The 14,623-nt window shown below is 50.3% G+C and overlaps 1 protein-coding gene across 1 annotated transcript; it reads left to right on the plus strand.

Moving 5' to 3' along the window:
* The first annotated feature begins 2,442 nt into the window (after positions 1-2,442).
* RFLNB (refilin B) lies at positions 2,443-9,091 on the plus strand. The gene is made up of 3 exons (XM_059865888.1): positions 2,443-2,688; positions 4,021-4,130; positions 6,189-9,091. The coding sequence occupies exons 1-3, from the start codon at positions 2,485-2,487 to the stop codon at positions 6,517-6,519; spliced, it is 645 nt and encodes a 214-aa protein (XP_059721871.1). The 5' UTR covers positions 2,443-2,484; the 3' UTR covers positions 6,520-9,091.
* Positions 9,092-14,623: the final 5,532 nt, after the last annotated feature.

Raw genomic sequence — 14,623 nt, forward strand, 5'->3', positions numbered from 1 at the left:
GAATTAATGACTCATTTGCTTTTCTCCTGGCGGTCCTGCCCCTTCCGCCCTTGGGCAGGAGCAGCGCCGGACGCTGGGTGTTCCTTTCTTCCCCCAGATTTACAGCCAGGACTCTGAGCATCCAAGTGACGATGTCCAAGCCTCCACGAGCCTCTGCTTGGCTCCACGAGGGCGGTGGCAGCAGGGCTGTAAAAGCTGATGAAACCTCAGCAGCTCCAGCCACGTGCTGTCAGCGCTCATCCCTGCCCTCAATCCCAGTGCTGGGTGAGCACAGCTCCTCTGTGACACAGCCTGGCGTTTCCCATCCTTTGGAAATAACTTTCCAAAGTTGTTATTATTATTATTTCCAAAGTTTTATCGTTTTCAGATAGCACAGGATCCTTTTGGTTTGCTTCTCCCAGCTATGGGGCTGTCATGTGGCATCGCCTGTGGTTCGGTTGCTGATTAAGCCGAGCACGCCCGGCCTGGTGGAAAGTCCTTTATGGAAGGAGGATCTTGATAAGAGACTTTTATCTGCCCCATCCTGCCTGTGTGTGGGCAGTTAGAGAGTAAATAATGTGGACAAACAGGCAGGGGAAAAGATTTCCAATGCCATCAGGGATGGCATGGGTTGGTACAGTTTGAGACTTAAAACCGGTCAGACTTTCCGAGGGGGCAGAGTACACGTCCTGAAAAAGCAGAGCCCTATACACAGTGACTCAACAGTATTTGAGTTATTGAGCAGTTAAAATTCTGCTTAAACACTTCCTTTTCATCCTAGCAGGGAAGATTGGCAGGTCTGGGTGTTGGTGCTGCAGGAGACCCTCGGGTGGGCTGCAAAGGCCGGGAATGAGAACCTGGAAGGGCACAAAAAAATTACCTTTTGTGTCAAGCCACGCCGGAGTGGGAGGTTTTTTTGCTGGTAAATTAGGAGCAGAAAGATTTCCAGGAGCTCTGCTTACCCCAGGCTCTGAGATTCCTCTCTCTTGGACCCTGAACCCCGTGGGAGTGGCTGTGGGAGCACCCACAGCTCTCAGAGTGACTGCTGGGATGTGCCACAAGTTCCCCCCTCCTAAATTGCACTTGGAGGGTTGTTGGCAGCGTGGGTTTTCACCCAGGAGCTGCACAGCAGCTCTGAAATGATGATTGTGTTCATCTGGAAACTGCTCCAGTGCCTTCCAAGGCATCTGATTTCATAAAGGGCTTTTATGGGAGATTTTGGAGTGAGGACTGATCAGTTTTCCTATTGCTTGCAGAGACCAGCATCTCTTTTTTTCGGGGGTGGGGGGGGATACACTTAAATTAGAAGGAAGAAAACACCTGTCCAGCACATTTGCTCAGACCCCAAAGATTTCAGTCAAAATTCTTAATGTTCCTTTTCTTTCCATCTGCATTTTTCAACAAAGACAAACAGCCTCATAGTATTTCTTCAAAGGAATGTAAATTCCTTGAGGAAGTCTCCGGAGTTCCCAGCTCCGCATAGCTGCAAACCACAGACGCCTACGGCTGAAAGTTCTGCTCTGCTTTTAATTTTGGGGCAGGGAAGGAATTTTTTTCAGAGGTTTGGGTTCACTTGTGCTGGGCCCATCAGCCCAGACTGCTGCTTTCTGTGCAGGGGAGTGTTGACTTTGGCCGGCTGCAGAGTTGCTTTCCCTCCACAAGAGTATTCCCCCACCAAATCTGATGACATGGCGCAATTATTTCATTAGGATTTTCCAAAAAAGGTTCCCTCGCTCTCCTGTAGTGCTAGAAAGACCGTTTCCTTCTGTTCTCTTGTTTCAGCTTCGGCAGCTTTGCCTGAGAAATGCAATTAGGAGCAGCAGTGCTGCTGCCTGAGCCCGAATGCTCGGGAGTGGGGAGGCAGAAAGAGCAGCCTGGAGGGAGAACTTGGGGGGCTTAACCCGGCTGCCAAAATCCCTGCCGGTGGGGAAAGCACCACTGGAGGTGGGGGCAGCCCAGCAGGATCTGGCAGCTCTTTCAGTGCTCCCCAAAATCCGTGCTGGCAGCACAGTGGGATGGTGCACTGTCGGCTGGACCGGGATGTGTGCAGGGCAGCTCATCGGGCATGGTTCCACAAAATCCCAGAACCATTTAGGTTGGAAAAGAGCTCTGAGATCATCGAGTCCAATCCGGGACCCATCCCCACCTTGTCAACCACACCAGAGCATTGAGTCCGGTCTGTCTTTACCCAGGGACGGTGACTCCGCCACCTTCCAATGGCAAATTCCGAGCGAGGGGACAGGACGGGGGTGCGGGAATGGGGTCACCAGGAGGGCAGGGACTGCGGGAAAACGGCGAGCACCGGGAGGACGGGGACAGCAGTCGGACGGGGACAGCAGTGAGACACGGGGACACGGGTGGGAGCCGGGCCGCCCGCCCCGCCCCCGTGGTGGCCCCTCCCCGGCCCCGCTGCCGCCCCGCCCGCCGCCGCCGCCCGGGCGCAGCCGGCGCAGGGAGCGCAGCGCGGGCAGGGGCCGGGCCGGGGCAGGCGGCGGCGGCTCGGCCATGGTGGGGCGGCTCAGCCTGCGGGAGGTGCCCGACCTCCCGGACATGAGGAAGCGGGGCGACTCCGGCCTCGACAGCCCCGACTCCGGGCTGCCCCCCAGCCCCGGCCCGGCCCCGCCGCCCTGGCTGCTCTCCTCGGGCAGCCCCGACCGCGCCGCCGCCAACGGGCTCCCGGAGCCCGAGCCGCCCGCGCCCTCCGCCGCGGTGAGTACCGGCCCCTCCCCGCTCTGCCGGCACCCTCCGGAGCCTCCGGGACCGCGGGACCGGCAGCCCCGCTGCCCCCGGTGCCGCCGCGGCAGGTGCGGGGCCCCGGCGGAGCCGCTGCCCTTCGGAGCCCGCCGCGCTGCTCCGCGCATCCCGCGGGGAAAGGAGGGTGGAACCCCCGGTCTGGCCGGCCTGGAATGGGTTGTAAGAACCGCCCGCCGTTTCTCTCCGTTGTGACCGAGCCCTCCGGCCGCTGTCGTGTCCCGGAACGGGTCTGCAGCGGGAGGGAAGGGTCCCGCCGGGAACCGGGGTGGCCGGGACTTTTCACAAAGCTCTGGCTGTAAGGGAAGCTCCTCTCCCTCCTGGCATCGCAGCTCGTCTTTGGAAATCCCTGTGGAAAGTGAACTCCCGTTATTCCGGAGTGACCCGGAGCAGTAACTTTATCGTGCATAAACTGCGGTTTCAGTTAATTTGGTTTTTCACCAGATAGTTTCTGGATGTTGAGCTGCTGGTACAAATACTTTGGAAACTGCAGATTTAGAGGGAAAATCCTTTTCCTACAGGGCTGCTGCTGTGAAATTGGAAAAGGCCATAGGAGGGAAAGATGCTCGCAACCCCCCAGCCCCTCGATTGTAAACACACGTGCGGAGGTGGCTTCAGAAACACACACGGGTTGGGTTCATTCCTTCAGGGCTGCTTTGGTTTCCTCGGGCTGTGGGATTCGGTGTCAGCTCGTGGTGCTGGGTGTCAGGAGAGGAGTACAGGGACAGGCAATGAATCACCCACCGCTCGGCGGGAACGAGTTAATCCTTCCCGACTCTTGGTGTGTGAATTAGGTTGGATTGAATGCCTTCAAACAGGAGCCAGGGCGTAGCTGTGGAGCAAGGAGGTGGCTCACGGCGAGGTGCCCTATGGTAATTTCCTCTGTGGTCTGTCCGTGGGGGTATGGGGTGAATTCAGCGTGGAGAGAGCTCTCAGACACCAAAAAATGTTGGTTATAACTTGAGTGTGGCTTCATGCAGGGAACAGACTACACTGCACAGAGGGGTTGCATTCCTCTCTCATTTCCCAGAGTGGCTCCTCTGAATTAAGCTGCTGAAGTTAGGACCTCGTCTTCAGAAAATGCTCCTGGCCCACCTCTGGGATGCTTTAGACCAGTGTGGAGTCAGGCCTAAGGGATGCACCTGTAGCAGATCCTCCTGCATATAAATGTGAACCTCAACAGCTCCATACCAAGGGATAAATAAATCTGTTTCCCTGAGAATGCTCTGCATTTTAACATAAAAGGTACACCAGTATGGTAACATAAAACATTTTGCATTTCTTTTGCAGAGTTCCGTGTTCTCCCCCAGCCCCGTTCTCTCCAGCTGCCCTCCAAGATTGTGTCCTTTATCCTTTGGTGAAGGAGTTGAGTTTGACCCTTTACCACCCAAGGAAATAAGGTAAATAGTGTGTTGCAGTCATCTCGTTTGGAAGGAGTTAGAGGAGTTAGCCTGTAAAGGAGCAGTTAGGCCTTATCAGTGCCTGTGAGTCAAGTTAATTTATTTGCAGAGCCATTGTTCACTGCCGCTGTACATTCCTGGACCTGGACATTTGTACAGGCTAAAGGAGTGTTCAGCCTCTTTTAATCCCACCCATATGGTTGTTTTGTTGGTTATTTTTCCAGGAAGACTTTCTTATATTTTACTCTGTTGCTTTTCCTTCCTTGCACTGCTCCAAAATGTTGCCCTTCAGCTGACTAACCAGGAGGTAATCATGAGGGAAGACCTTCAAAGATCTTTCTAGGACTGTTTCATTAAGGGAAGGAAATTTTGCTCTTTCAACCTCCTGGTTTTATAATAAGCACTTTCTATCTTAACAGCTGTGGCTGGTTGTGCGAGCTGAAAGAAATGGTAACATTCAGAGGAGTGCATAATTCTTTTTTTTTAATGCACTGCATCACTTCACAGCCTGTGAATTATTCCTTTGAACACCATGATTTGCAGTAATGAGAAAAGAAGGCTCCCAGTTGATGACTGTGCAATTAGAGGGAGGCTGATAAAATCAAATGGAAGCCTAGTGCAGGGGAGGGTAGGGAGAATTATGTCCTGGTGTGGGGAAGGAGCCTGTGCTGTGGCTGGAATTGGAGGCACTTAACTCCTTAGTTAGTGGAAAAGCCAACAGAGTTTTCACAGTGTGAAGGAGATTAAAACTTTCTTTTGCAGCCCAGGCACAGAGGGTTTGGGTGTGCAAACTGGAGTGTTTTCCTGCCAGCTGAATCTTCAGGAGTTTGTCTTCAGAGAGTGCCCCGTGCCAGGGGTGATAGCAGAGCACTCCTGGGTGATTCTTGGCAGAGAAAAGCTGAGGGGATAACGTGTGCTTCCCAGCTTAGAGGAGTTGGGATGTTTGTGTGCCAAGAACAAACGTGGATCAAGGCCTCTGGGTTTGGGAGTTTGCAGGAGGTTTGTGCTTTCACAGAGCTCAGGGCTGAGAGGAAGTTTTGGTAGTGCTGGCAGCTGGGCTAGGCAGTGATAATCCTGGGAATGCTGCTCACATAAGGCTCTCTTCTCATCCTGTAAATGTGTAAGACACCAGCAGATGGTTCTGGGTGAGGTGGGATGAGGAGCCACCCCGGGACCAACAGCTCCTCTTCCCCACAAACCCATGAGCAGAGCTGACAAATCCTCTGCAACAACCCATCCTCAGCCCTGCTTCATCCACCTCATCCACCATCAGTCATGCTGATGCCAGAACACATTTGTGCAAATATGAAACATTGTCCTTTTATTGTAAAAGTAAAGAATCACTGGCCTGAGACTACACAGAGTTATTTCTGTGGATGAGGTCAAGAGTGTTTAAAGGTTGTGTTTCTGTGAGTGGAGCTTGTCTCCAACAGAAATGGAGCTAGCTACCAGCTACAATTGCACTGCTGTAGTTATTAGTAATTCTAATTATATTAATTATCTAATTAGTAATTCTAATTATATTAGAATTATTTCTTCCTCCCTGTAATCACTTTTTGGGCCCCTCAGTTTAGGAAGGATGTTGAGATGCTTGATTGTCCAGAGGAGGCAACGAGGCTGGTGAGGGGCTTGGAACAGAAACCCTGTGAGGAACAACTGAGGGAGCTGGGGGTGCTGAGCCTGGAGAAAAGGAGACTCAGGGGTGACCTCATCACTCTCTACAGCTCCTGAAAGGTGCCTGTGCTCAGGTGGGGTTGGGCTCTTTCTCCAGGCAGCACTGACAGAAACAGAGGATAGAGTCTCAAGCTGCACCAAGGGAAATATAAGCTGGATGTTAGGAAAAAATTTTTTACAGAAAGGGTGATAAAATATTGGAATGAGGTGCCCAGGGAGATGGTGGAGTCACCATCCCTGGATGTGTTTAAAACAAGACTGGATGTGGCACTTGGTGTAGCTGAGGTGTTGAGGCTGGGTTGAACTCCATGATCGTAAAGATCTCTTCCAACCCAGTGATTTTACCTGATTATTCCACAATAAGCCTGGGCCTTTCTGTCGCAGGTACACCTCCTCGGTGAGGTACGACTCGGAGAAGCACTTCATCGCCGACGTGTACCTGCCCGTGGGGCTGAGCGTGGCCTCGTGCAGCCAGACCATCGTCTGCGTGCCCAACTGCTCGTGGCGCAGCTACAAGGCCGAGGTGCGCTTCGAGCCGCGCCACAGGCCCCGCCGCTTCACCAGCACCACCATCATCTACCCCAAGCACGCCAAGACTGTCTACACCACCACGCTGGACTACAACTGCCGCAAGGCCACGCGCAGGTTCCTCTCCAGCGTGGAGCTGGAGACCTCGGAGTGCCTCGGCGCCGACCGCGGCCTGGACGGCTGCTGACCGCGGCCTGCATGGCGGCTGAGGGCGGCCCGGGCGGCTGCTGACCGCGGCCCGGACAGCTGCTGACCATGGCCTGGACGGCTGCTGACCATGGCCTGGATGGCTGCTGACCATGGCCTGGATAGCTGCTGACCATGGCCTGGACAGCTGCTGACCCCAGCCCGGATGGCTGCTGACCGCGGCCTGCACAGTGGCTGACCCCGGCCTGGACGGCTGCTGACCGCGGCCTGCACGGTGGCTGAGGGCGGCCGCCCCCCTCGCTCCGATCTGCCCCTCACGTACTGTGCTGACTGCACTTGCTAAAAGCAGGCCCAGCCCCTCTCTCTCAGCTCTTCACTCCTGCTTTTAAGCCTCATGGTGGCCCGAGCGTGGTTTTCTGTGGGAAAATAACTTAGCGAGGGGCTTGGCTCTTCGCCTCCCGAAAGCTGCGAGTTCCCTCCCCTTCCCCGCTGTAATCAGGTGAAAATAACAACGGGAAGTGATTCCCCCAGAGGAAAAGGTGACAGGTAAGGAGGAGTGTGGGGTAGTGGCTGGTAGGTGGAGATCCATTTGGTGCTTTGGTGATGTGCAGAAAGTAAGGGCGGTTTGCTCTCTTGCAGAGGATCCAGCAGGTTGTTTGGTTACACGTATTGCTGTCAGCCGTTTCAGTTTAGATCGTGTTTTCTCCAGAAGAACCATCCCCTGGAAATTGCTGGAAAAGGCTAAATTCTGCATGTAACACCTACGAAAATGTTAACGTGTGGCATTCACATTTTGTGTGAAGGTGTAAATTGGGAAGAAGAGGAGTTCTGAGCAGAGTGGGGGATGAGCTGCTTCTCCAGCTCCAGGCAGCAGAGACTGTGATTCCAGTTCTTAGGGTGATGAGGAACCCTTGTTCTGTGTGACACACGAGTGTTTCTGTGCCTGCAGCAGGGCGTGGAACAGAGAATACCAGGCCAGAAATTATCCCTGTGTGTTGGATCTTGGTGATGCGGAGGTAGAAAACCACAAGTGCCTTGTTTTTGCCCACCCAGGCTGTGTGCACTAAGGAGCTGTAAACCAAAGCAAGATTCAGATAAAGTGCTGGACAGAGAGACCCAGAATGGCCAAGGAGGTGCTGGATGGGGTGTGAGACACTGTTGTGGTGGGGTTGGGAGGAGGTAAAAGTACCAAGGGACAGGCAGGTTTGTGGTGCATAACAAAATCCACAGCTGTAGCTCTGCTTCCCAGCTGAGCTTGTCGTGGCACAAATCTGTGTCCTGGGGATTGGGGATGTCACTGGGATGGGGCAGCCTCTGCCTGTCTCCAGGCTGCTGAAAAACCTCTCCTGAGTGTGTGATGAGTTTGGGGACCAAAGGGAATAGCTTCAGATACTATGAAAGTCTGTCTGGCTGTTACGTGCGTTCGTTTATCATGTGCCTTGATGAAAATAAGACAGAGAGGTTTCCTTGTTTTCCCAGATTTTTTTTTCTTTCCTGTGTTGACAGAGCGTAGTGTGGAGAGCATCTGCTTTGGGGAGCGTGGGTTATGCTGGTTTTTTGTGTGGTGTAGTCTCTCAGAAACACCTGATAGACCTGTCTGAGCTGGACATGGCTTTTCCAAAACTCCCCCGAGGTGTGGGTGTGCAACACCAGTCCTGGAGCAGCTTTTAAGGAGGACTTGGCAGTGCACAGCCCCAGGGGTGAGTTTTGTCAGTGGCAGCCTCGGGAGGCTGTTCTTGAGCTGTGCTTAGCGTGTGTTTGTGCAAGTGTGATGGATGGAGTGGAAGTGAATCCCAGGGAACTGAAAGGAGTCGGAGATGAAGAGTGCAGCAGGAAGGAAACCTTGAGTTTGTATGGTTTGGGGGTTTCTTATTGTTGTTGTTGGGGTTTTTTACTTATTTATTAGCTCAGCAAAGAACATCCTTCACCTTTGGTACTTGCCTCAGAGAGGCAGCTCCCAAAACAATCCCAGGATGAGAGAGGACACGGCCGGGCAGGCAGCGCTCGGGGGTTAAGAGCAGTGCGGCGTCACCCTTAATCACTTTGGTCTCAGGCTGCAAGAGTGGGGAGATGTGTCTTAAACAGATGATGCAATTCTGCCCTAAGTGTGCCCCAGGATGTCCTTGTGGTGTAACAGAAGGCCCAGCTCACCCCACAGCCCGTGGGGTTTCACACTCTGCTCGGGGGGTGGCTCCATCCCTCGCTCCCCGCAGCAGCGGCTGCTGGTCACAGGATTCTGGGAGAACACGGACCCTGGATTGCCCCCACAAATGCTCTCCCAAGGAATCCACTTGGAACACATCTAAGAGGAGGTTGTTTTAAGTTGTAGCCATTAGCTGTTCCTAGTTAGAAGCAAAGTAACCCACAAAATACCCCTCACGCTCCGGTTTTAGGATAAAGCACCTGATTTTTATACAGCAAGCAAACTTAATGTGTACCTCTTAAGAATATTTTAATTGGTAGAGATACCTTTTAAATTATTTATGTTCCAACATTTGCAAAGCTCTGATTAGCTCTGTGCAAGTGTTCTGGTGTCTGTGATGTTTCCCACCCCCTCCTTCTGATTTTCAATTTGTCTTTTACTTTATTGGTAATAAATGATCTGAAAACCATCCTGCAGGGAAGTCTCTTTATTTCTCATTCAAAGCTTTTCAGTGTTTATTGTGGTAGTTACTTAGAAATAAATACATAATATTTCTTGCCAGTCCCAGCTCCCCTCCTTTCTCTTCTATTTTTGTTTACATATTCTAGGAGGGTGTTTCCTATATAAAACTGTCTATATTAAAAACCAAACCAACACCAAATGTTGTGGATTTGTCAGTTTAGTAAGACATTGAAAAAGTTCTTTAAAGACAGCTGAAAATCCTCTCCTTAATGTGTTTGAGTCTTTCATCTGGTACAGTTTTATTTTTAAAGAGAGTTTCTGGTATGAATTTCAGCATATCCTACAAGTGAAGAACTAATCCCTCTCAAATATAACATGTATTTAACCAGGCAGGAATTTATTTTTAAAATGTAGATGCTCTAATGCTGCATTAGTAAACATAGCATAAATATAAGATTAGAGTGTGTTATGCATTAAACTTTATAAAACCAAAAGAGATGATTATAAGCTATTGTGTGGAGAGAAATGCTCTGGTGGTTTTCTGGATGCTTAATCTGTTCTTTTAACCTTTCCACATTTTGTAGGCGTGCTGATTTTGTTAGTGACTCTGGCAGAGCAGGAATGGATGTAATTGAACATCAGTTAATTAATTCCTAATGGGATTTTTTGCTTACTTTTTTATTGTTCATCTGGTTATGTGCTTGTGGAAGCTCTAGAGTTGCATGTAATGACATTATTGGGGTCTGGGGAGCCGTGGAGCTGCTGCAAAGCTGCTGCTTCCAGCAAAAGGCTCTCCGAGCTTTTGGGTATCCTGGAGTTTTGAAGTATTAAACAGGAGAAAAGCCACTTATAAACATCAATTCTGTTTAAATGGGTCGATTTAAGAAGCCATTAAGAAAAAACTTGAGAAGTCAGCACAGTGTCTTTCAGGGGAGTTTGGGGAGACTTTCAGATGTCACCTAACTTTCAAATCTTCCTGCAGTGAGGCTGGCTGTTCTCCTTAAGTATTGTCATGACACTTTGTGAAAAACATTATTTTACTACAAAAGTTTGAAGTAGGGGAGTACAAGGCTGTTATGTGTGATTTTTAATTCATATTGGCCCAATGAGCTTCTAATCAGCACCTACCATTCCAAGGAAGCCCTGTTGTTCTGGCTGTGCTGTTTCCCTTTCACTTGTGCTTCTCCAGGATGTCACATCTGAGGGTCTGAGACAATGAATTTTTGTTACAAAATAAAACACTCAACCTAACAATTGGATCAAAGGCCAGGAGGTGAGGGCTGGATTCCCATCCTGACTTTGCAGCTCACTCAGTTTCAAGGAAGGTAAGTTCATGTGCCTGGAAATCATTTCAGCCTCTAAACAAGGTGTCCTTCAGCTGCTCACAAATCTGCAATGTACAGCGTGGATACCTGGAAAGTTTAGCAGTGTTTGTAAATAAACCAACAGCAATAATTAGCACAAACACAGTGTGGAAAGGAGCACTTCTAATTGTTGATGCAGTCTGAGTTGCAGCCATATTTTAACAGGTTGGTTTGTTTTTTAAAATATAAATGTTTTTTCCTCCACAGAGACACAGACAGTGAGGAACCACTACTAAGGTACAGAAATTGTTGGGATTTTGGGTGACACCCCTGGTGCAGCTCAGAGGCTCCTTCAGCATTCAGTTCACAGCAATTTTTGCTCCTCCAAATAATTACTGCAGGAATCTCCTTTACCTGCTGCTGCTGCCATGGAGGGATGGGGAATTCCTGGCAGCTGGGAGGTGCTCCTGGGTATACAATTCATACCTTTTCCTCCTGTTCACCCTACAAACACACAGCCTCTGCCTCCCTGCCTGGGGATCCTCCACAATCCCATCCCAGCAGAGGCTTTCACTCAGCTGAGCACAGAGACCTTCCCCTGCCCCAGCAGAACCCACAATGCTGCCAGCTGATGCTACAGCCTCGTTTATTTTTGCATCTTCCTGATTCCCCTCTGCAGTGTTTTGGGCTGAGTCAGGGTTCCTCCCAGGAGCTGGGATTTGAAGCACTGGAGGGGAGTGGGCCCACTGCTTTCTGCTTTTGTGGTGCTGTTTTGCTGCTGAAATGATAAATGCTGTTAGCAAAAAGGTAAGTGTTGCCTCTCAGGCTTTCCTGATTGTTTCATAAAACAAAAATAAAATGAGGCAACGGCTTGCTGTGCCCTAATAAAACCCCAAATCTATGGGAGAAATAGTAATGGCCCAAAAATCTTATTTTTAGGTGGGAAATAGATATTTTCCCAATTGGCCAGCATAGGGATTGTCACACCTGTAAAATGTATTTATTGAAGCTGTTAATGCTGTTAATAGCACTTCTGCACTGGCATCAAGTTCACTGTGTTTGCCTGACTCAGTTTTAGCAGGAAATTGATTCTGAGTTGTTGGGGATTTTTTTAAGCTGCCATCTATTAATAAAGTGAACCATATGATTTTATTTTTTTAATAGTACAATTTCTGGAAACTTTCAGGCACTTTTTGTACTAAGATAGTGGAAATAAATGGAATTATTCCTTTGCACTGATTTTTTTTGGAAATTACCCTTCCTTTTCTGTAGTTTTACCAACCACTCACCCCCGCTGATAGATCAGTGCTGTAACCCAGTGCCAGGGTGAATATTTAAATATCCCCTAAATATTAACAGCATCCCAAATCCCGGGCAGTTTATGGAATTCTCAACTCCCTGGCAGGTGCCTTCTGCCTCCTACTGCTTATTCGGTGTAGTTACATGTGCTCCATCCCTGGGATAAATTTGTAGCTAGAGAGGAAAATCTGTGTATAAACAGGGGGCAGGGCAAGGTTTTAAAGCACCATGGGTGGTTTCCTGGGAAAAGCTGGTTTTTTTCTCACCTGCCCTTGTGCTGGCGGTGGTGGCACTGGTGGCACTCCTGCGTGGTGGCTTCTTTCTCCCTGGTGGCTTCGTGCCAGCTGCTGGAGGAGGTCCCGGGTCCCTCTGCTGCCCAATAGCAGAGAAGCAGGGAAAGGAAATTCAGCAGCCCCAGCGTGGCCTCCCTCCTGTTTGTGATCCCTCTGCACCTTCCTCCCCTCCGAGCCTTCCCCCCATCTCTCCTCAGCCCTTCCCCTCCTCCTCCTCCTCCTCACCTTGTCCCTTCCCCTCTCCTCCCTCCATGCCAGCGCCTTCCCTCCCTCCCGGCCAGCTCTCCAGGGCAGGGTGGCACGGGGACAAGCCTGGACTCGCCTCTGTCACCGGGAGCAGCTCCCTGCCCTTGTCCCCTGCGTGAGCAGGTGCTGGGCTGTGCCTGTCCCTTGTCCCCTGTCCCTTGTCCTTGTCCCAGCCCCGAGGTGCTGCAGGATTGGCAGGGGAAGCACCAAACCCCAAACCCTTCACACACCTCAGCCCTGTAAATCAAAGTGCTGAGGGAAACTCATCTTGCCCTTCCTTCCTCTCCCCGTTTCCCTTCCTCCTGCCCAGTTTGCCTTTTCCTTTCCCTCCCTCTCCACCTTTACTCCCACCAGAGTAGTGGAAGCACATTTTCTGGGGCAGCCACATCTCTCTGAGGTTTTTGGGGCTGGTGCAGCCCTGTCCTTGCTGCTGGGGGTTGGTGGGAAGAGCTGTGAGACCCTGGCAGACTCCAGAGGTAAAAATCCTTCCTCACAACTCCAGGAATGCTCCCCTTACAGGTCCTCTCCCTGGGAGGAACACATGGTTTAAACCTTTTTGAGTGTTTTCTCCTCCTTCTCCTTTCATCTTTTCTCCTGCTTTGCTGGTGGCACTGGGACAGGTGGTGGCATCAGGCTCCTGCTCCCACCGATGCTCTCATGCTCAGTGCTGGTGGTTGCTGATGCTGGACTGCAGCCAGAAGGTCCCCAAAGCTGCCTGTGGATAAAAGGGACAGTGACACAGGACAGAAGAGAAGGAAAACGGCAGCAGCACTGATGGAGTGTAAATAATTCATCCGGACTGGGGAGGCAGTGTGGTATTTTTGGAAGGAGATTACTTGGTGCTAATGACAAGTGCTGGTTGTTGTTAATTTTATTAGGATAAAACCTGACTCGCCAGCCAAAATTCAAGCCCAGTGGGAGCTGCTGGCCTGAGCTGCCTGTAAAGAAAATCATCTTCTGACAGCTTTTCCTTGGAATGCCAGGACAGGTAGGAGCAGATTTCTCCTGGCTGACCTGCCCCTCCTGCTGCTGCAGGGGCTGGGAGCTGGCAGCAGATTAGGTTATCCTGAAAGGGCTTCATCCCCAGGCAAACCCTGCTGCACTTTTTGACTTTGAATACAACTACACTGGGAAATTTCTCTGAATTTATTTCCAGTTTATTTCTCAGTTTATTCCCAAATGTGCATCATTTTCCTGTGCCACAGAAATTGTGTATGGATCTACACACGGGCTACCAAGGAAGGCTTTTGAAATGATCTTGTGGGAGCTGCAGGCTCAATGTGAACAAGGAAAGGAGAATTAGACCTGAGCCTTGCCCATGCAAGCAAAATGTGGATCAGAATTGGGAATTTTTCTGTAAAACAGGTTTAAAAATCAGCAGATTTTGCTGTGAAGCATCAGTATTCTTCCAGCATTTGCTTTGTCTTGTACACCCTTGAGCAGGTGTGCTCTGTAAACAAGACCTTTTTGGTTCAGATTAGAGACAGAATCATTGACATTTTATTAAGGGGAGGTAATTAGAGGGACGAACACAAATTGAACCAGAGGATTGCAATCAGAGCAACAGCTTGGAGAAAAGCCTTGGACTTTTTGCTGTAAATTGTGAAGCAGCTGAACTGAGCTGGGGCAGTTAGGCAGAAGGGAAAGCAGTGCCAGACAGCTCCTTGCTCCTGTTTTCCTGGGAAATGGCTGTTCAGAAATAAAGATCCAACCAGTCTGGCCTCCTGGTGTTCACCAGCCCAGTGTCCAAACTGGGAATCCTGGAGCACTCCAGGATTCTCCCAGCTTGGACCATTGTGCTGTACAATAAAGCTGCTTTTAAGCACCAGTGGTTCCTCTGCAGGACCAAGTTTAACCTCTCCAAAAAGCTGCTCTTTCTTTGTCATCCCTTGAGGAATGTCCCAGCCTGAGGTGACACAGGAGAGGAGAAGGGACCAGCTGAGGGCATGGTGCCACTGTCAGCAGCACTGGTGAGCCTGCAGGAGGAGGTTGTTATCCCTCATTGTCCTTGTCACGGGGATATTTAAAATCTCTGGCAGCTGTGATCTGGTGAATAATTCAGCAAAACCCATCATCGATAAAAGAGAGACTTTGAAGGGTTCTTTGGGTGGAACTGGAAGTGCCTGGCTTCTGAGAAACGAGTCTATTAAAAATTGACTCGGTGCTATCAAAGATAAAACCTGTATTTAGCCTTTAAAATTTTTTAATGTAACATCATATTTATTCTCTGTGGCACCCAGCTGCCAAGGCCCAGCCTTGCAGACTCTGGAGCAACAGTGGGGATCCTGACAAGCAAATTCCACAGCAGGATGGATGCAGGCTCTGAGATGTGTGTCATTTCCCTGCCAGCACAGCTGGTTAAATAAGGTAATTTATCTTCTTCCTGAAGTTGGCTGA

The sequence above is a fragment of the Haemorhous mexicanus genome, chromosome 22, assembly GCF_027477595.1.
Source record: "Haemorhous mexicanus isolate bHaeMex1 chromosome 22, bHaeMex1.pri, whole genome shotgun sequence".
NCBI lineage: Eukaryota > Metazoa > Chordata > Aves > Passeriformes > Fringillidae > Haemorhous > Haemorhous mexicanus.